Raw genomic sequence first — 20,451 nt, forward strand, 5'->3', positions numbered from 1 at the left:
CTCCAAGCTGTAATTTATGTGCGAAACCGATGCTGTTTTTTAATACTCAAATGTTATACGTGCTGAATGTTTTAAAGGCAGATTCAGATATTGTTAGACCCAATATCTTACAATTTGGCCAAAACTCCACCCAAATTATAACATTTTTTGATTTGAAAAGTAATAACAAAAGGTTCTAAAGTTTTCTTTTTGAGGAAATCTGGACACTTAATGTCAATTGTGGGAGCAACCAACCCAGAACAAACAAACAAAAAGACAACAACTGTATTGCTAGTTATCACTAGAGATGAAATAAATACAAAATACAGTATATCTATTCAAAGAACCACAGAAACCTGAGACAGAGAACACCACTAAAGTGACCACAAAGAATCTAACACAAGGGTCTACAAATTGACCACAAAGGGATGCCAAAAGACCCCAATGATGCAAAATGATCGCAAAATTATGAGAAATAACAACACTAGCAACACCATCACAAAATAACCAAAATCACTACAAAATGACCAAAACATAGACAAACAAAGGAACCATAAAGGGAGACAAAATGACACCAAAAAGATGCCAAATTATATCAAAGCAACCCAAAACAACCACAAAGGCTCAAAATATTGTACCTCCAAGTGAAACCCTCTGAGCACCGAGAGACAAAAAAACAACACCCGTCACAAAACCGTGAGATGCAGATGACAAGAACGTCATTCACAAAGTGATGCAAAATGACAACAAACCAGTGCAACACCACCACAAAATAGCCAAAATCACAAAAACACAACGAAGGGCTGCAAAGTAATCACAAGGACACATGCGTTCCACAAAGAGAAAAGGAAACCAAATGACAACAAAGAGACAGCACAGGGCTGCAAAATGACCAGATAGGGGCACAAAACAACCACAAAGGGATACAAAACAACGGCAAAGGGACACAATATGACTACAAAGGGATGCCAAATGACCACAATAAGGCAAAACTGCCACAAAGGAGCAATGCTATGAACCACTTTCAACCATGGCTCTGTTGTTTTTTTGTTTTTTTGTGTGTGTCCCTGTTGTCTTGTCCGTCAGTGTACTGGCAGTGGGCCACACACACATTTGGACTTAATGTGAGTAAAGTGTACATTTCACTGCTGCACAAGATAAGTTTTGCTTTTGCTCGGATGTTGAAGCTGCAGTAACTGCAGTAGTGAAGGCAACCGAGCTAGAAGGAGATGAAGGACGAAGAGAGACGCACAGTAAGAGCGAGAGACAGGGACAGAGATAGAGGTGAGTGGGCTGCTGGAGGCCTGGCTCTCGTGCATTCCTCGCGTGTGTGTGGGCGCGTGGCTCAGGGTTCAGAGCTGTCGCTCCCCCCTCCCTCTTCTCCTCCTGCCTCTTCTCCTCCCCCTGCTCCTCCTGCTCTGACAGAGACAGGCAAAAGGCGGAGGAGGAGCAACGGACCTCACAATCAACAGACACTGACTGTTCAGCAGTCCCTCGGTCGGTAGGCTACGTCTGCAGAAGCCCACGGAGGGAGGACGACACCAGGTTACGGTAAGATAATGGACGCTGACCGCATTGACAGCTGGACGTCGGTTAACGGTTACGCCGCCGGTTGACATCGAATCTTCGGGCTTTTTTTTTTTAATGGTATTTGTCTGCGCCGTTATCTCTTGCTAGTACTTTTACGATATTAATCACACCACACAACGAGTTACTTTGATAAAGGAACAAACTAGATTAAGAAATATTGTGCGATTTAGCCGAAACCACATCGTAAAAAACAGCTACATGAGAGGATCTGACTAGCTAACTGCACCCGGAGCGCAGCTACCAGTCACATTTCCCCGGGTCAGGAACGCTTGAACAACACCGCTGAATGAATGATAACTAACACACAGGAGCCAGTAGAAACACTGTAGTTTATGAGTATATACTTTTTACTTTAGCAGATTCATTGATACTTAGACATGGGGGTGGGCCGCGTTCTTAATTTTAGGTCTTTCAGAGTTGCTGCTGCTGCTTTTCTCCATGTATTTCTGATTGTGTGTGTGTGTGCTTTGACTGAAGACTGTAAATTTGAATGCGATTAAAGTTGTCTGATTGTCAGTGCTTCTATCATATAAATGTCCCTTTCTTAGCCGTTTTTCAATTAAGTCCATGGTAGTTACTCCGTGTATCCTTAGTCCACATCCAGCTGACACCCCCCCCCCCCCCCGTTGTTTCGGGACACGGTAAAGTCCCGGAACAGAAGATCCATTCCAAGGCCGCGGGTAAAAATAGCCTCGTGTGTCAGCTTAGTATGGGCCACTGTAATGCGACACACATGCTCTCAGACGCGGCTCTCATCGGCTCTCTGCTATCCAAGACCGAGAAAGTCCAATCCCTGAAGGAGATCGCCTGATCGAGCACCGTTATGGGTCCGCCTCTTTATGTGGGTCAACAGGATGCCACAAAGTCGTGCACGAAGATGACACCTGTTATTTTTTTTTTTTAAGACTCTTACCACATTTTCTGTGTTGAGATGTCACCAGTTTTTGAGTGCAGTAAAGAGTAAGGGAGAGTAGTTTTGTGTGGAAAAGCCCTTTAACACTACGACTTTGCTCTGTGTTGTCTCATATATGTAGGTTTTTTCCTTTCACCACAACTCTGACTTCAGCTGCAGAGTAGCACAGATGTCGCACCCACAAGTCACTTGTAATAAAGCTGCTGTGGCTGCCCAGGTGCTGATGACTCAAAGGACAGCGTAACCCAAATTTCACATGTGCAGCCTACTTTTGATTTTGTGTCTTAAAGTGGAGGATGAAGTAATTCATCTTAGGTTTTGTTTGACATGAATATGCAGCAGCAATGAGATGGAATAAATCTACTCAGGAAAAAAGAGTGCAGCTGATAATTTGCAGACACACACGAAGAAATAACAAATGTAAAAAACAAAAAACAAAAAACTGTGTAATGTAAAAGGGAAAAACAAAAGCAACCCAGTTAGAGGCTCAGGGCAAAGCCTGTGCACATTATGGATAAACAAAGCACCAAAGCCTTAGTTTCCCACAAATTTCTCAATTATTATTTTAAACCTGAGAGACTTGCTCTCTAAGGTTTGGTCTCTCGCTGAATCATTTCCTAATGAGCTTCGAGCTGAGGGAGAGAAAACACAAAATCCTTTTTTTAAATTCAACTGAAACCTTTGAGACAAAACGCATACAGCCACTTCTGTCGCCGTAGGCAATGATGTTTTCTAGTTTCTATGGGTTTTCTTAAGATGGAAGGGAGCCACTGAGAAAGAAAGCAGAGCAGAATGTCCTCAGAGATGGCAAACGGTACAGAAAAATCTCATCTTGTGAGGAGTGGAGGATGATATGCCTAAGCACAGACCTCAGTGTTAATGATACAACAACTGCTGGTAATTATAGTAGTGCTATTCAAGATTTTTTGAGAGCTAATAATTACAAACAGGATTGTACTCGGCTTAAGGACTTAATATATAACATGCTTTAGCTGACAATGGTCATCTACAGTGGCTTTTGGACGTTTTCCCATGGGCCTGCCTGTGTGTCAGTGTAGATGAGCCAGGCAGCTTTTGGCTGAGGAAGAAAGGCGTCCTGGTGAGTAAGTGGCTCCGAGGCTGGTGGCTTCGGGGAGAACAGCAGATGGATGATGATGTAGCGGGTACTGGCGCTCCCTGCCTCCCGTTGCCATCCGTCACGCGCTAATGATCGTGTCACACCTTCTCCCCGGGCGGTCAGCTGCTTCTGCAGCGCTCGGCACAAAAACTGGTAGCTCTACTCAAATCCCCTCTTCACGGCTGCCGGATGAAAAGCCCAGAGACAGTCTGAGCTGCAAGCCTCTCCATCACTAATTCCTCACTTCTCACTTTCTCCATCGCTTTCCTTCACCCCTCTTCACCTTTAAAGTCCCTGTAGACTGTATCCTCATTTCTCTTCATCCCCTGGTTCCCCTGCTTCCCTTGCCTCCCATTCATCTTGTTTACTCTATAGTGCATCTTCTCCCTTGCATTCTTCTCCCACTTGGTCTTCTTATGCTGTGTTCCTATTATTCTCTTATTGTCTCTACATTCGTAGTACTAATACAGCCTTTCTCTTGTTTTACACTCATTTTCTTCTTTAGTTATCATGATTCCATTTGATGTAGTGTTTTCCCCTGCCCTCCCCTCTGTAGGTCTGAGGTCAGGGTCAGCTTGAGTAGATTAAACATGGAGCTGGTCTGTGTGGTTAAAGGACACCATGAGATGAACTTAGCAACAGTACATCAGGGATGATGTCCGTTTGAGTCTCCTGACTGTTTCCTCTTTCCTAGACAGCCGTAGGCAACGAGAGAGAACAAATTGTAAAATGCCTTCTGCTTAATAAAGGACAGGCCCATAACCAAAAAGTATAGCCTTTATCTATTAATCTCCTAATTTTATTCTCAAAGAGAATAGTAAAGTATTACAAACATCACAAATGTGACTTTTTGAAAACAAAGAAAAGCAGCATATTTTCATATTTCAATTACTAGAATGTGAATATTTTGATGTGAAATAAATACGGGTCTCATTCACACTAAACAATGTCCCCTCCTATAATCCTTACCTCAAAAAATGTATCCCGAGAGCTGTCCTAAATTGGTCCTAATTGGCCCAAACATAGTTATCAAAGGTTTGATGTCACAAATAATATCTAAAGAATAGTAAGTTTTACATTCATCATAATTGTAATAATTACAATGTTGCATACATTTTATTTAATATTAACATACAATTTTAGAACCAATATATTTCTTTTAACATTCTAAAAATTTTCATTTGTGGGATGCTAGTGTCATGTGTTCTATTTAAGCGGTAAGGGAAGTAAACACCACTTTTGTTGCACATGGACTGACAGAGGTTTTTTTTTTTAACTGCTATTATCTCCAGTCGGGTGTTAAATAACCATGCTATGGGACACAGCATCCTCTAAGCTCGTTATTCTGTCCCAGGTGTTACACGAATAAGCACCCCCTTGAGCTATGTGTTACAGCATAATGTGTCCCCAATGAACGCAGTTGGCCCATTGGTGAAGATGGTGGAATGCCACTTCCTCTTATGTTCATGTGTGTGTGTATGTCCATTTCTTTGGTCTCTGCAATATTCTCACCACTGGGATCACAGACTCTGCTTGGCATTCTGGGAATATCAGTGCTGGCAGATCGAATGATAGTCTCTACAGCTGCTGTTTCTAAGAAAAGCATGAGGACACACTCAAACGCATACACCCACAGACGCACACACCAAACATGCTTTTACTTGAGCTCTGCACATGTAAATTCACAGGAAAATACAGCATCCAAGCACGAGCCTATTATATCATCACAGATGCACAGGCACACTTACTGTAATACACTTAAAGTAGCAATTAACTGTCAAGCAAGGAGCTTTTGGGAAGCCTAGAGAGAGGTTAACACACACCTACGTAGAGACACACAGATACACACAGCCCATTGAGCCCATTTCCAGCAGCTATGCTTTTATACCCTGGCGACTGCTTGAGGACTGCGTGCATCTGTTTGTGTGAAATAGTGCAATGGTGTTCTGTGTTTTTGTTTTTTACACTGACAACAACCACATTGTCTTTTCTCCTGTGTTTTTTAATCTCTTCAGGCTGTTTTTCGTCGACCAGTGAAGTACCTGCAGAGAGAAGAGCTGTAGAGAAGGCAAGCACAGGCTGAGGGGATAATTGCATTTCTGGCTGCCCTCTGGGAACATGGGATATATGACTTTACAATTAACCTGAGAGGCTTTCCGTTAAACAACTCCAAATAGGTAGGAACAGCATACACACATATGCAGACTCATGCAAATGCAGGCAAAATATGTTTACATTACAGTTAATTCTACAAATACTAACTTCATTAAGGTGAACGAAGCCTGAAAGTGCATATTGTGTGTTGTTTAGAAGGATGACTGAAGTCGCTGTAGAAAGTGCAGATGTCGATCTAAAACCCTGTGAAGTGATGTCATGTGATATTGTCAGCTGCCCCTCCCCTCCACCACGTCAATCCCCCTGCATTCAAAGGGACGATGAGGAGTGTCACAATGACTGTAAGAAGCTGGAGCAGCAGGTAAGTGACACTTAACATAGGTCCTGCTATTTACTATCCCTATTAATAATATAATGCTTTAAAATTATGCCTGACTCACTCTATTTTCACTCACACCCTCATCTTATAACTAATTATGTCCCCACATGTAGAAACACTGTCACCAGGTGCAACCAAAGAAAGAAGTTAAGGTAAGCTAAAATACTTCTTCCTCTCATTATTCATTCTCACTGAACTATCGATTGCATTCCACTTCATGAATTTGTAATAATACTTGCTTGTGTGTGCGTGCGTGTATTTCAGGACAAAAGAAAGTTGAAGCGCAGTATGGCTTTTTGCGAGGAGTCGCCTACATATGAAGAAAACCAGGTAACACACATATCACCATCCACCTCCTCCACCTTCTCATCATCATCACCTCCATCACACTCAAATTACTCTTTATTTTCTCTTTATCTCTCAGGCACATCAAGACCCAAACATCTCAATAAGCTGCCATGACAATGAAAGAACTTCATGCAAGGAGGAAGAACAGGAGCAAAGCACAGATCCAAATAAAAAGTCACTGTCCAAAGGTAGGTAGAAAGAACACTTAGATTGGTCATATAAATGAACACAGGTAGTAGCCTAATATTTAGCAATTACATGAGCAATATCTTTATCGTGTGTGTGTGTGTGTGTGAGAGAGAGAGAGAGAGATTGATGTCTCATAAAAGAGAGGGAAAAAGCAAATAAAATGTAATAAAATTGGTTTCAGTGCCTCTATTTAGATGTAGTTCTCCTGGGGTGTTTAATATTGCAGTGTACGCTTTGTATTTTTATTTTTATTGTCTCCTGATACATTCTGCCTGCTTGTGTTGCTCTCAGAGTCCAGCGTGGAGTACACGGACTCCACCGGCATAGACTTGCACAAGTTCATCATAGACACCCTCAACAGCAACCCCCGAGACCGTATGATGCTGCTTAAACTGGAGCAGGACATGATCAACTTCATCACCAGCAATAGGTGTGTGTGTGTGTGTGTGTGTGTGTGTGTGTGTGTGTTCAAGAGACAGAATATATGTCAGTTCTTCATATATTACAGGTCTGTCCATACAGCTTATTTAGCATACTGCTCAATAAGTTGGGCCAATTATGTTTAGTGGGTGTGTTGGGACTTGAGCCAAAAAATACCACCAGTCTAAATCTACCTCCTTCCTTTTTATTTTTTTTCTCACTTTTGCCTTCATACCCTCCCACTTTCTTTTGTCGATCCTTGTCACCCTATCGCTGTCGTGTTATGCCCTGTTCCTTCTTTCCCCCTTTAACTCAATTCTCCTTTTTCATCCTGCCTCTCCCTTCTCACATCTTGTCTCTATCTCTCTCAGTCTCTTTAAGAAGTTCCCTCACATGTCATCCTACCACCGTATGCTGGTCCACCGGGTGGCGGCCTACTTTGGAATGGAGCACAATGTAGACCAGACAGGCAAGTCTGTCATCATCAACAGGACCAGCAGCACACGCATGTATGCACTCTTTACACGTCTTTGCCTATGTACATGTCAATGCCTCCCTTTAGGTGTAAACTAACAATTGTCACTTGTTTATCTGCTAAGACCGGAGCAGCGTTTTCTGGACGCGGTGCATAAGGATAATTCAGAAGAAATCCACAGATGGAAAATGATTTTAAAGAGAGACAACAGCTCAGATGACCAGGTTTGCCTGTCCTCTTTAATCTATAGCTCTCAGTCTCTCTGGAATTTCCTCTATAATTGACATTGATCGCATCAGATCATCATTTTGACCTCTTTTTCTCCTTACAGATCCGACTCCACCCCTTGCGGGAGAAGCAAAGCAAGTCGGTGGAGGAGAGAGAAGAGGAGTACCAACGAGCACGAGAGCGAATCTTCAAACAAGAGGTTAGACAGAGGAAGACAGACAGACATATACAGTATGACATAGAGAATAGATTCATTAATTTCTCTGCTGTACTTTCACAGCCTCTCTGTACCCAGGAGAGCACCCATACAGAAACCAGGTAACCTTGCCTGCAGTGTATTTTCTCCATGTGCCTTTGCAGGTTATTATATTTAGATGAGAACATTAATATATGTCTGTGTGTGTGCATGTGTGTATGCGTTCCCGGGTACTGTGTTCAGGGCTGTGGCAGATTACAATCCATATGCTGAGACCCAGAGGAAAAGGCAGCTCTTCAGGTAGGGCTCTGTCTGCACATATACATAGTCATTTATCATCTTAATCTGGTCAGCCTGGCTGGCAGCGAGCTTTTCAGAGTCTGCAGCGGAAACACTAAAAATACCTAGGTTTGGAGGTGTTTCTGTGTCAGGGGTTAACTTCTTAGCATTGTGGATAAAAAATAATTGAAGTTAAATCTGTAAAGATAATTTATGTCAGTGAATGTCACAAAACGTTCGGTGTATCATTATGTGTGATATATTAGCAGGTATGGAAACCTCCTTTGTTCCCCATTCACATAAATGGCCTGGTTCATGTACAGTATTACATTTGTAAGATATTTCTGGATATTCCTCACAGGGGAAGCCGCGACAGCTCGGGCTCCAGCTGCACAGGCAGCAGCAGGCAGAGCAGCACAGAGACTGACTGTCGCTATACCAATGACCCACGGCCTTGGAGCAGCACAGACTCTGACTCTTCCTACCAGTGGACAACTCCTGCACCAAAACCCTGTCAACCTGCCACCCAGAGCTGGGAAGCACAAGGTGCGTATTATTTAAACCTTTTTTGAGAATAACAATTAACTTTTTAATACTTCTTATGTCACACCTTCAAGGTGCGACTTCAGTCATGGAAGGTGAAACACTTTGTTCCTTTGTACCTGTGTGGAAGCAAACGTATGCAGACTTCATCACCATGCCACACTTGGGAAAATCGCTGTTTATAAATGAACTGTTCTTTATTCAGTAGTGTCTAATTAACAAAAAAGCAGTCGAAGTTCTTCTGGTGTGAAAATCTCAATTCATGAATTTTCACACCATAGCTGTAAATTTTCACACACCACCTCCAGTCTTCTTCACATATTCAGGAAGAAAAATGCGTCATTGCTAAGGAGCTGCACCAGTATGTTTTTAGTACAGACAGGTGGAAAGGATAGTTTTTTTGTTTTGGGTTTTTTTTTTTTTTTTTATCAAACTGAGATGCTAAAATGTGATTTATTGTTTTTCCTGTGCTGTGATAATAAAGTTCCTTCCTCTCCTTTTCTACATTTGATATTTATTTTGTCATCTCTACTCCTTCTACCATTCTTTTCTCTCTCAGGCTCCATCTGTCTGTACAGACTGCCACCCACTTGTACCCACCCCCCCTCTTCTTCCAACATAGAAGAGCCAGCTTCCAACTCTGCCTACATGGTAGAGAATGGGATCCCACCGGGAAGCATATTAGTGAACCCACACACTGGTATGTGACATACAGATGTACCCGGTGAGATTTTAGTACACAACAGACATTTATTCAAATCAACCCTCTGACCTCTCAGGGCAGCCTTTCCTAAATCCTGATGGTACCCCTGCTGTGTACAACCCTCCGGGAAGTCAACAGCCAATCAGGAGCCAGACTCAGATTCAAGGCTCTTCCCCTCAGCAGCAACAGCAGCAGGTAGCACATGCACACAGAAGGAAGTGTTTTACATGCAGAATATATTCACTGGCATATGTACATGTCTCTGTTTGTGTCTTTATCTCCATCTCCATATATGTGTGTCTCTCACAGGTGGTTCAGTACTCGTCTGTCTCTTACACAGCTCCACAGATTTTGCCTGCGTCACCCTCACAGCCATACTCAACAGTATGTATCGCCAACAGTCCAACAACAGCTGGATAGAATTTTTTCTGCAGTATTGTTGTATATATGTGGTCATCAGTGTTGTGTGCTCACGTCCTGTCATTTTGAACGACAGATTGAGGATATGTCCTCGCAGTTTTCTCACCTAACGGTGAGCTCAGTCACCGGTCAGTCATCAGGTGAAGCACCACCTATCTATCCTCCTAATCAGGATTACATCTATGCAGCTCCTCCTCCAACTGCTCCTCCTCCCTCCCACCCACCAAGCTACTGCCAACTCTCACCTCAGGTACACCAGACATTAAGTACATTAAACCATTGTCTTGCCAGCGCATCCAGGAATGCAACAAATACTTCCCTCCCCATGAATACAGCACCACCTTGAATTTGAAACCTGAAATATTGCAACAATCACACTTCTTTTACAAAAGGCACAACAATCACAAAAGGTCCTAAATCCTGGAGGCACTGTTTTGAAATATTGCTTCTTTTTGATTATGTATAAATGCTGATAACATGGACTTTGAATCCAGAATTGTCATATAATGGAGGAATTTAAAGAATGTACCTGTCAAGACTACATGCATATCGTTTTCTTCTAGGTACCTGTGTATTACTATAGCCAATACCCTACCTCAGCTCAGCATGGATGCAGGCCAGTCTCACCCAGCCAGCACATCCACAGTCAAGTAGTACAACCAACAGGTACTGCTTGTGTGCTTTTGTGTGTGTGTGTGTGGCACTAACTGCAGCAGTAGAAAAGGGGGCCGTTACACTGTCAGAGATGTAGTTTGAGGGTCTCACAGTGAACCGGTCTCTTTTCCTGCTGTTTCTATTCACCGGATCAACATAGCTTGTTGTTACTATATTGTTGCTGTTATGTTGCTAAAAAAATTCAAGTATAAACACGATTGCTCTACGACTTGTTTTTTGCTTTGTTTTGCTCTTTAAATAACAGAAATTTAAGTTTCTACACAACCACACAAAAGATTAAAACTCCTTTGTAGGTTATTTACTGGATTTACCTTTTGCCAAACAAATTGCAGTAATAAAGTTGTTAATAATCTCATACATACGTGTCTTTGCAGCCAGTTTTACCCCTGTTGTGGGGGTGCAGCAGTCTTCCCACACCCAGGCCCAGGCTGTGCTAGGGACCTACTCACCAATGGCCTCTCATCATTGTAGCATGGTTCAGGTAAACACACATCACCCAAACGCCACATTCTGTGTCAAACAAAAAACTCAGCGCCCCAAAAATGTTGAGCACTTCACAAAGTGCTTGTGGTGGCAGATTCTTTACTCCAACTTTGTCTTCTCTTTCTTTGTCTCTGCAGGGAGGTGTTTCAGTGTCCTATCCCCAAAGTAAAGTTGTGACCGGGGTAGTAGGTGGGGAGGCAGGTTACTGCTGCATGGTGCCCCCACCTTCCCACCACAGCAGCTGCCATCCTCCCAGCTGCACCAACCTCAGTGCCCCTGCCTGGAGCGCACAGTACTGATGGTGCCTTGATGGATGACTATACTTGGGTTCCTGTGTGAACTCGCATACATACACACACGTACTGAACATAACACCTTTTTTCCCCAATCACCCACCCCTCATCCTACCTACATCCAACCTTTCCCTGATGAGGACTTCAGGGAATGCTGTGTGCACCATAGCAAGCATGTACACACACAGCCACTGACTTACATAAATGTTCTACCGTACCAAAGCTTAATAGTATATATCCGAGCTGCTGTATTGAATGCATAATTTATATACACAAATGGAGTTTTATATTGATATTAAATTATAAATGTGTTTTAAGGAAAGGCACTGTGTGAATAAGGAAATAAAGTGGGCCGACATGGTCACATTTACATCCTTGACTCAAGTTTTCTCTGTTGAGCATAATGCTAATGGGAGTGAATGGAACTTTGATGAGATGCATATGGCAGAAAATAAAGTGCACTATAGGATGATACACTAACACACATGAAACAGAAATCTGTAAATGAAACAGAAATCTGTAAGTGTGTGTGTGCTGTGGCTTGTTAACCTACCACTGAGAAAAATGAAACAGATGTCATCTTAACATTAGTAAAAGGTGAGCAAAAGAGTTTGCATTATTTTGGTTGATAATTAACTCTGTTTTAGTTTTAGAGAATTATGGTGGACTTACTGTGAGTTTTAACAAATGTGTTCTTCAGGTTTTTACACCTTAAGTCATCTTGACTTGTATAATGAGAACTATATGAACAGAAAAGATGATTTCCAGTTTCCAGTAAATTAAGACAGTGGAGGATTAGGACTTTAACGCCCCCACCTGCTCAAAGATTCTCATTGCACATTGTGCTGTACTCAACACTATAGAGGTGTTTCTACCATCAAAATCCTAAATAACTAAATGATTTTCAGAACTATTGTAGTGTTCTATTAATCATTACAGCCCTATTTTTGACTATGTAAAATTGTGATTATTATATATTAAATTGCCATGTCATAATTTTTAGGGCATAGTAAAAAAAAACAAAAAAAAAACACAGGCGTTACTAATAAGTTAGTTGTAACAGTAAAGCATAACAAGGAGCCAAATTACAAAACACCAATACTGAAGAACTCAACTCATTATTTTACTTGCACCTGTGCTTACCTACTGTGGCAAAACCGAATATACAAAACATGAGCCAACTAAACACCTCATCTGACTTCTTACAGAAATCAAAGATGCTCTGCTTTTTAAGTTTTCAAGGAGCCAACATTTTACACAGCTGTGATAATGCTACTTTGCCTTGAAAAGCAATAACTGATGAGCCAATGTGTTCTACCGTTCAGATCATGGATAATTCATTTTTTACTAGTCATTCATATTGTCTGCACGAAATTCAATTAAATATATCAATCGTCCACACAAAGATTTAAAATTAAATTTAGATTTCATAACCGCTGTACTGAATGCATAATTTATACTGACCAACGGTTTCACAAAGCAGGCTCTATTTTTGTCCACACACACGCGCACACACACGCAGCAGTGCAGGTTCCATGATCTTTAATAAAAGGCACATGTACAGCCATAGTGAGATGAGTGAGTCCACTGGCATAGAGACGAAGCAATAAAACACAGAAATACAAGAAGTAGAGGTCAGGAGGAGAGAGATATATCTGCTTTACAGTAAAACCTACTTAAGTAACATCTTCTTGTTCTCATTCAAGTAAGTCTAACACTAATACGTCGCTGTGTTAAGGTAAAACCACCCAACCCCAACCCATAACACACACACACACACACACACACACACACACACACACACACACACACACACACACAAAATCATCCATCACCAACCAAAGATTAATCTTCCCGAAAGGCTTCTCCAGAGGGCTATTGCGCTCTGATCAGAAAGAGGTCCAGATCGCCCTGAGACTCTGTGCTCACAATTTTGGATTCGCCCTATTACTGTTGTTGACTAATCCCCATGGCTAGATTATTTTTGCTGGGCCCAAAACTTCAGCATTGGGCTCCTAATTGCCCTCAAGTTCCCACCAAGTGCAGTGCACAGTCTACACAACAGCTCCATTACATTCTGCACAGAGACCTAAAACTGAACCATTACTCTGATACTGGAAACTTAGTCCCAGGTTTTTTTTTTGTATGTTAGTTTAGGTAGTTATTTTTGAGGAAACTCTTTTTTTTTAAGGAATAATGCAACACAATCTAATCTAATAAATGTTTTTATCCACAGCAGTTTTAGATCAAAGCTGATATTTTGAGAAGCATTTAAATTTTAACCAATGTCTCAAGAAATATTTCTCTCCCAGTTTTTTTTAACAGCTTAATTGTTTCTGCTACATTTGAAACAAAATTTCCAACATTTGCTGGTTCCCACTTTTTAAATATGAAGACCTGTGGCACGTTTGTAAAATAGCTTGTCTATGCTGTTGTTTGGACAAAGCTGCAAATTGACCTTTGACAGAGGGTTGTTTACTTGAGAAAAAACTAAAATTGATGCACAACGAACTTGGGCCATGCCAGGGCCACTGAGGGTCTGTCGGCAATCCAACCTTGCTGGTCCTGAACTCTGATGCACATTTGAACATATTTATAGGAATCTCACAGTTATGATCTTTTGACACACAAACACACCCACAGGCAGCCATTCACACACTAAAACTAAACTACTAAACTAAAAAGAAACTAAAAAGTTCACAGATACTTAAATATTAAGGGTTAAGAGAAATAAAAATAGTATTAGTGTTGAAGGTTAAATATAACCAGTGCTGCGGGAATAAGTTGAAGAACTAAAATATGCATGCAGCCAGGCCATCTCTCCTCTTGCTAAAAGATAAAAAGAGGGTTAAAGGGGGGATGCCATCCTTCATCTATTTTGACAATGTCTACGTACAAAACCAAAATTTGCCAAAACAGAAGTAAACTGTTAATGAGATTCAGGCATAAAGTGAGTAGAAGGAGGGGTAGATAAACACACACACCCACACCCACATACACACACTCAACATCCATTCACATGCCCAAAGAACAGCTCAGTAGAGTCAGTCACTCATTTTCACATTTTCACCTCTTTGGGACATTTGAACATGCATGTAGAGTTTGGGCCATGCCCCACTGTCCATCAATCAACTCTCTCTCACATACACAAACACACACACACTACTCCCTCACCTATCTATCCCAGTGCCCAATGCCCGCCCGTCTCCATAGCAACTCACAGCTCCCCTGAGCAAGGGGTCTCACTATCTTGTAAAAAGAGGTAAATGTAATTAGTGTGTGTGTGTGTGTGTGTGTGTGTCCATATGAATGTAAATGTGTAGATGTTAAGAGGTATCAGTGGTTCAGTGGTGTCTCTTTAATCTTCCTCACAACTTCACTTCTGCTCCTTGCCTTTCATTACCCTTCATTCCTCCCCCCACCCCCCACCCCCCAATCCTCCTCCTCCTCTTCCTCTTCTCCTTCTTCTGCCCTCGCTCTTTATTTTTGAACTTGGAAGATGAACAGGCGCAGGTTGATGTTTTTGGCAGCCAGCAGTTTGTTGCACTCTACAGAATCAGAGATGGGCAAAGGGACATATTCGGTCTCGTTGGTGTCATTGCTAAAGGAGTGGTGATGGATGACTGGCTTGATCCGCACATCGTCGTATGGCCCCTTAAGCAGCAGGAAAGAGCACTCCAGGGCAGAGTTCACCTGCACGTGGAGAAACATAGTGCATAAAGACCCATAAAGACAAAATCCTGAAAATTATTCTGTCAACTTTGTTATTTAATTATTGTGATTAAGATTTGTACACATTTCAGCAGAAGATAAATGCAGTCTGCTGGGCTAATCGTTTAATACATTTTAATAAACAAACAATTCATATTTAGTTACATCTCTAATTGGACAATTATGAAGATCAATATATCTTTGGCAAACCACAAGCCATTAATAAAATTCCTCATACTCATAATGTAAAAGGGTTGCTGACGGCTGCTTTTTGGTGCTTTGACAGTTTTTGGAAAAACAGCCATTTAACAAACTACCACCTCAAAGCAAAAAACAAACAAACCCAAAAATTAAATAAATAAAATGAACTGTTTTTTTTTTTAAAACTAAAAGTGTTTTTTAACCTATAGTTCGTTTCCTTTGGTCTGAATCAGTTTTTCATGTGGTTCAGTTTTCTTTCACACATAGAAATATTCAAACCGTACCAAAACAGTCATGTCCCCTCTTTGCCTAACTCCAGATTTGGGTGAGAACAAGAAAGTAAACTCAGGAAGTAGATCCCATTCTGTATCAGTAAATATTCCTATTAATGAAAATTTTCTGTAAGACATGGAACAACTGGACTTTTTTTTTTTTTAAGTTTAAAACTTTAACTTTGGTGCTGCTCTTGTCAATAAACTAAGCAAAACTACATTTGCACTAGAAGATGTCTCTGCTCATTTAAGTAGAAATGTGCTGTTTTGGACTGGCTTGCTCTAGTGTTTGTTTGGATGCAATCCAAGACCTCTTCCAGTAAAGGGACTAAGTGTGTTTGTTTTGGTCTGCAACTGAGTGTGATTGCTATGTTCAGACTATCCTAAATAGACGGCACAAACACAGACAAAAAAATCTGTTTGATTCAACTGGAACTAAATATGGTAGGTTTGAAAACGCCCTTAAACTCAGAATAATTAGTATAAACACTGCTATCCTGATGCTTTAGGATACAGTTCCATCTGTCACTTAAAAGACAGAAAATTGTTTGCAACTTGCATGCTAGCAAAAATGGCTCCTCAAATCTGTTATGGGCCACCAGATCAGCTCCAAACTTTAAGCGACTGACAGACAGTGACACATAAAATCATCAAGCACTGAATAAATGAATTAAGATGACAGACATAATGATGTATGTACCTTGCTCTTGAGTATGAGCTGGAAGGAGAGAGTGCGCTTGCAGGAAAGGTTGGGGTTGCGCTCAGAATCGTTAACGCGGGCCTTCAGCACCCATGTCTGGTTGAGAACAGTGAAGCGTGGCGTTTCATAGTACAGACGAGTGATGAAGTCATCAGTGCGGTACGGCCTGAACTGCACTTCTGGATGAATACATGCATGGAAGATTTGAAAAAGAAAGAAAGGCCATAGGTGAGGAAATTAATGAATGACGAGATCAAGAAGCAAAGGGAATTATATGAGGCACCAGCTTTTTAGTAATTTCCTAAAGTTGTAACATTTGTACCTGTAAACCCAATCTTCTCGTAGCAGAGCAGGGTAAAGATGCTGTTGTAAAGCTGCATGTCTCTGCGGTGGTTCTGATCCATCTCACCCAGTATTTCCATTAGTTCTGTACCTGTCTTAGTGGGGTGGGAGCACTCATTCTCATGTGCTTGCAGCTCGTGGAACGGGCCCTGCCAAGGACAGCCAATCCTTTTGTACTTACACTGTGTCACCCTGGCAACACAATGGCAAGAGGGAGTCAAAAAACAAATGAAAGAATTGGCTTTATAAATTGTAGGTGCTTAGTGATACACATGTTACCATGTTGCATTAACTGTGATGTACTAATAATATAGAAAGGTACCAATTAAACCTACGTTATGACCTGAAGCTAATTAATACAGAACTAATGATATGTGTTCACTAAGAGGCTCAAGGAAAGAAAGACACGGATTCATATCCTGGTGCAAGTGCGCTTAAATGACATGTTACTTTATTAGAGTAAAAGTGGGACAGTAATAATGTGACAGGTACCAGTTAGCTTGGTAATGAACCAAATGTAACCTGAACACTGTTGCAATCTGCCTTATATAATTTTGTCTTATACATATCAAGTAGCTGGGAGTTTTTCAGGATTTAGCTTTTATTTACTACTTTAATGGAGTATAGTAATGATAATACCTGTAAAATTTCATTACTCTATGCATAGACAGAAAATACTCTGCATACCACATTCCTGACGATAACAGTGTCATCTTTAAGTCAAAGCCACTCACATTCTTCGGTCTGACCTGATCAAAAACACCTGGTGACTGCCATGGCTGTTGTCATGGTAACATGAGCACAGGCACTGCTGTCCTGAGCAGGGTCAACCGTTGCTATAGCAACAACCCCATAGGACTCCATGCATGCAAATTCAAGTGGCCTGAGCATAATACACAAGGAAAAAAACACACCCTCCCACATGTATAAAATCCTAACTATGGATTTAGTCATTTATGTGTGTGTGCTAGGTATGTGCTCAGTTACCATTTTCATTACAAGAGGTTAACGCACTTGATAAACCATTCCATACCATGTAGCGCTTTGGATACTTTTCTCACTTTCAGTAACAACTATAACAGATTTCTAATTCTGGAAAAAGTGTTTTTGCATTTGAATGTGGCGTTTACCTGTCTTGGCACTCTTCTTTCTGGTGTCTCTCTAAGCTGGAGCGAGGGAACTGTTTTAGGCAGAAGGTACATTCTGTTGGCAGCTCACTGACAGCCTTCTCCACCGCAAGGTTCCTGCAGCACAGGTTCTTGCTGATCTCACATCTACACAAACAGAAAACTATAAATCATACCTGAGTGCATTTTTATATATATATATATATATATATATATATATATATATATATATATATATATATATATATATATATATATATATATATATATATATATATATATATATATAAATATAAAACTAATGTTATTTAAAATAAATATTAGTAATATTAAAGAACTGATTTATCAAAACAAGAACTGCATAAATAACCAAAATATATTTAGATGTGACATTATTTGATATCCATACGATGTTGTGTGCCTAAAGAAAAGTAACTAGTTCCTTTTTACATTTTACCTTCTACATACACTTCTCAAGTTTTGCTCATAAACTCAAATGGTTGATTTTGGTGTACCTGCAGTTGGGACATGTGGCTTGCTCCTCCTTAAGACGAGAATCAGCCAAGAGATGGATAAAGCAGCCTGCACACATCAGATGTCCATTGGTACACTGGTGGGGAAAACATTAACAGATGAATAAAACAAAGTGAAGTAATACGGAAAATTAAAAAACAAAATTACTGAGGTTTTGAAATGGGAAAAGGCAATTGGAAAGTATTTAAAGGAGTACAAGCCACAAAATAGGCTAAGTTGTTCTCAAACGGCTTATTTTATAACTAGTGAAGAAAAAGTTTCTGGACAAACTATAAACTCAACTCAAATTAAAAAACAAATTTTTAGGGAAATGTCATTACACGTGTTTGTCCGGGCTTATTTCCTTCTTTAGTTTATTTTCATTTCAAATAAGTTATAAAAATGGTTTGGCTAAAGCTTCCCAACAACAGGCCATAGAAAAAGTCTGTAACACTGCAATTATAACAGTATGTAAGATTTGGAATTGCATACATGAATCACGGCCAAATCTTTAAGGACTTTTATCCATTTACAGATCTGATGCTATTTTCTGGTTATGCTTTCCTAAATCCTTATGTATTTGTGCATGTGCTTATGTCAAGGGCAGAACATTGCATTGGGTTTACACTGTATTGGTAATAAATCTTAAACTATTTAAATGTGTGTGTTGCATGGTGCAGCAGGACATGTTAATGTTTAAAGCCTGGCTGAACAATGATTAGTCAAAAATGTGATAACTTGACATTGAAGAGAATAGTTTGAGGGGATTAAATTGAATATTGTGGTGGTTTGGAGGATGGGGAAATGCACAGAAAAATGCAAAGATTTGTGGAATGCTGGACGTCTGAGTTCTGGGAGTGGGGGGCTGGGAACAGGCTTTTGCTGGGGGTTATTTGAGAGAATTCACAGTATAATGTTATAAACTTGAGCCAGCACAGCTGAACACCCGGCTTGGGTGTGTCTGTTCAGACAGCCTCGTGGCTCAATCTGCATTGTAGACACATGGGCCTGTGCTGGATCTAGTATCACTAAAAATAAATGGAGCTTGCCAACATATTCAACAGGTTGACGCTGGGGGTTGGGGGTTTGGACAGATGGAGAATTTCTAGAATGCGATCGAGCTGACTTGCTGTTGTCTGGCAGTATATTTGGGGGTTATGAGGGTTTGTGATTGACACCACGTTTACCTGATATACAGACGCCTTGGGCAAGTCTAGGCACACGGTGCAGCACAGCACTGAGTACAGTCTCTCCTCCAGCTTTCCTGACTCTCCTTCGGGCACTTTCACCCTCTTCTTGGGTGGCTCGTCTGGGTCAGGCTCGGGCCCCTCTCGCCGTATGCCGACCTCTTCTTGCATAGCTGCGACCCCCGCGACAGCCTCCACCGCTGCCCCCACGGCCCCGACCCCCAGGCCGGCCGAGGAGGAGCCAGGGGCGACCGCAACGCCCATGTCTCTCTCTTCCAGTGAAGACATAGCGATGACTGCCGAATAATGTCTGAGATGTACCTGCCGCAGGCTGAGCCCGAAATATTAGCAGGTTAGCTCAGGGCTAGCTTACAACTTGTCGAGCTAACGGTCAGCTGACAGCTAGCTAACGTTAGCTAGGCTAACGCTACGGCAGCAGGCTGTCAGAAAGGAAAGCAAGCTAACTTCTTAATAATGTCACCCGAAACTCGGAATTTAATAAGCCAATGATTGTGTAATAACGAGATCATGTGCAAAATGCAACGATGACCAAATTAAATACTGACTAGTTTTGATGACTTACATTGAGGCTAGCAGACTGTGTGGCTAGCTACGTTGACAAAAACACAGCAGTCCTCTCCTTTTTGCCCAGGCAGAACAAAAACAACTCAGGCGTCTCTCAGCTGTTGTTGTGCTCTCGACGCCGTTATTCGCAATGACAGCAGATTATAACGTTGGGCACCAGCGGCCCAGCTCCGCTGCTCGTCTAATGCCCCTGCTCCGGTATCGTCTAACTGTCCACAGGACTCACGGGACCTGTCGGTGTTTAAAGCCGCAGATACAGACTGTTCTGATGGGACTCGTCTCTGTGGCTACACAGCCATCTTTGTTTTTTTTTTTCCTGTCCGTCTCCCCCCCTCCTTCGCCCTGCACAGCCTTTACGACTCCAGGTCAGATTTGTTATTACTCAAGCAGGTTCTCGATCATGGCTAATAATAGAAGTCGCTTCTGTAAGTTAGATGTTTTTGCCTGAGTCTGTATCGGCCTGTATAT

At 41.4% G+C, this 20,451-nt stretch overlaps 2 protein-coding genes across 4 annotated transcripts; one reads left to right on the forward strand and one right to left on the reverse strand.

Annotated features, from left to right (window-relative positions):
• Positions 1 to 1,372: 1,372 nt before the first annotated feature.
• Positions 1,373 to 11,717, forward strand: arpp21 (cAMP-regulated phosphoprotein, 21). Of its 3 annotated transcripts, XM_067502488.1 has the most exons (20): positions 1,374 to 1,530; positions 5,615 to 5,776; positions 5,910 to 6,075; positions 6,207 to 6,245; positions 6,358 to 6,423; positions 6,518 to 6,629; positions 6,922 to 7,060; positions 7,422 to 7,559; positions 7,650 to 7,749; positions 7,857 to 7,952; positions 8,034 to 8,071; positions 8,193 to 8,249; positions 8,590 to 8,774; positions 9,331 to 9,471; positions 9,551 to 9,669; positions 9,784 to 9,858; positions 9,971 to 10,144; positions 10,458 to 10,560; positions 10,944 to 11,050; positions 11,190 to 11,717. In XM_067502488.1, exons 3-20 carry the CDS (start codon positions 5,914 to 5,916, stop codon positions 11,349 to 11,351), a joined length of 2,013 nt encoding a protein of 670 aa, XP_067358589.1. In that variant the 5' UTR covers positions 1,374 to 1,530; positions 5,615 to 5,776; positions 5,910 to 5,913; the 3' UTR covers positions 11,352 to 11,717. The 3 variants fall into 3 exon arrangements, with proteins under 3 accessions (XP_067358606.1, XP_067358589.1, XP_067358597.1); XM_067502496.1 differs by lacking the exon at positions 9,784 to 9,858; XM_067502505.1 differs by lacking the exons at positions 9,784 to 9,858; positions 9,971 to 10,144 and having other exon boundaries at positions 1,373 to 1,530.
• Positions 11,718 to 12,870: 1,153 nt separating this feature from the next.
• zftraf1 (zinc finger TRAF-type containing 1) lies at positions 12,871 to 20,431 on the reverse strand. Its single transcript, XM_067502534.1, has 7 exons — positions 19,982 to 20,431; positions 19,399 to 19,729; positions 18,214 to 18,308; positions 17,702 to 17,845; positions 16,552 to 16,763; positions 16,230 to 16,408; positions 12,871 to 15,038 (listed from the first exon to the last, which is right to left on the reverse strand). The coding sequence occupies exons 2-7, from the start codon at positions 19,684 to 19,686 to the stop codon at positions 14,826 to 14,828; spliced, it is 1,131 nt and encodes a 376-aa protein (XP_067358635.1). The 5' UTR covers positions 19,687 to 19,729; positions 19,982 to 20,431; the 3' UTR covers positions 12,871 to 14,825.
• Positions 20,432 to 20,451: the final 20 nt, after the last annotated feature.

This window comes from Channa argus, chromosome 1 (assembly GCF_033026475.1).
Source record: "Channa argus isolate prfri chromosome 1, Channa argus male v1.0, whole genome shotgun sequence".
In the NCBI taxonomy this organism is placed as follows: domain Eukaryota; kingdom Metazoa; phylum Chordata; class Actinopteri; order Anabantiformes; family Channidae; genus Channa; species Channa argus.

Coding starts and splice junctions, on each gene's coding strand:
- zftraf1 (XM_067502534.1), bottom strand. CDS start 19,686: ATGTCTTCACTGGAAGAGAGAGACATGGGCGTTGCGGTCGCCCCTGGC. Junction 18,309..19,398: donor CCAAGGCGTCTGTATATCAG/GTAAACGTGGTG, acceptor TTTCCCCACCAG/TGTACCAATGGACATCTGAT. Junction 16,409..16,551: donor CGAGAAGATTGGGTTTACAG/GTACAAATGTTA, acceptor GTATTCATCCAG/AAGTGCAGTTCAGGCCGTAC.
- arpp21 (XM_067502488.1), top strand. CDS start 5,914: ATGACTGAAGTCGCTGTAGAAAGTGCAGATGTCGATCTAAAACCCTGT. Junction 7,061..7,421: donor AACTTCATCACCAGCAATAG/GTGTGTGTGTGT, acceptor TATCTCTCTCAG/TCTCTTTAAGAAGTTCCCTC. Junction 7,953..8,033: donor AGCGAATCTTCAAACAAGAG/GTTAGACAGAGG, acceptor GTACTTTCACAG/CCTCTCTGTACCCAGGAGAG.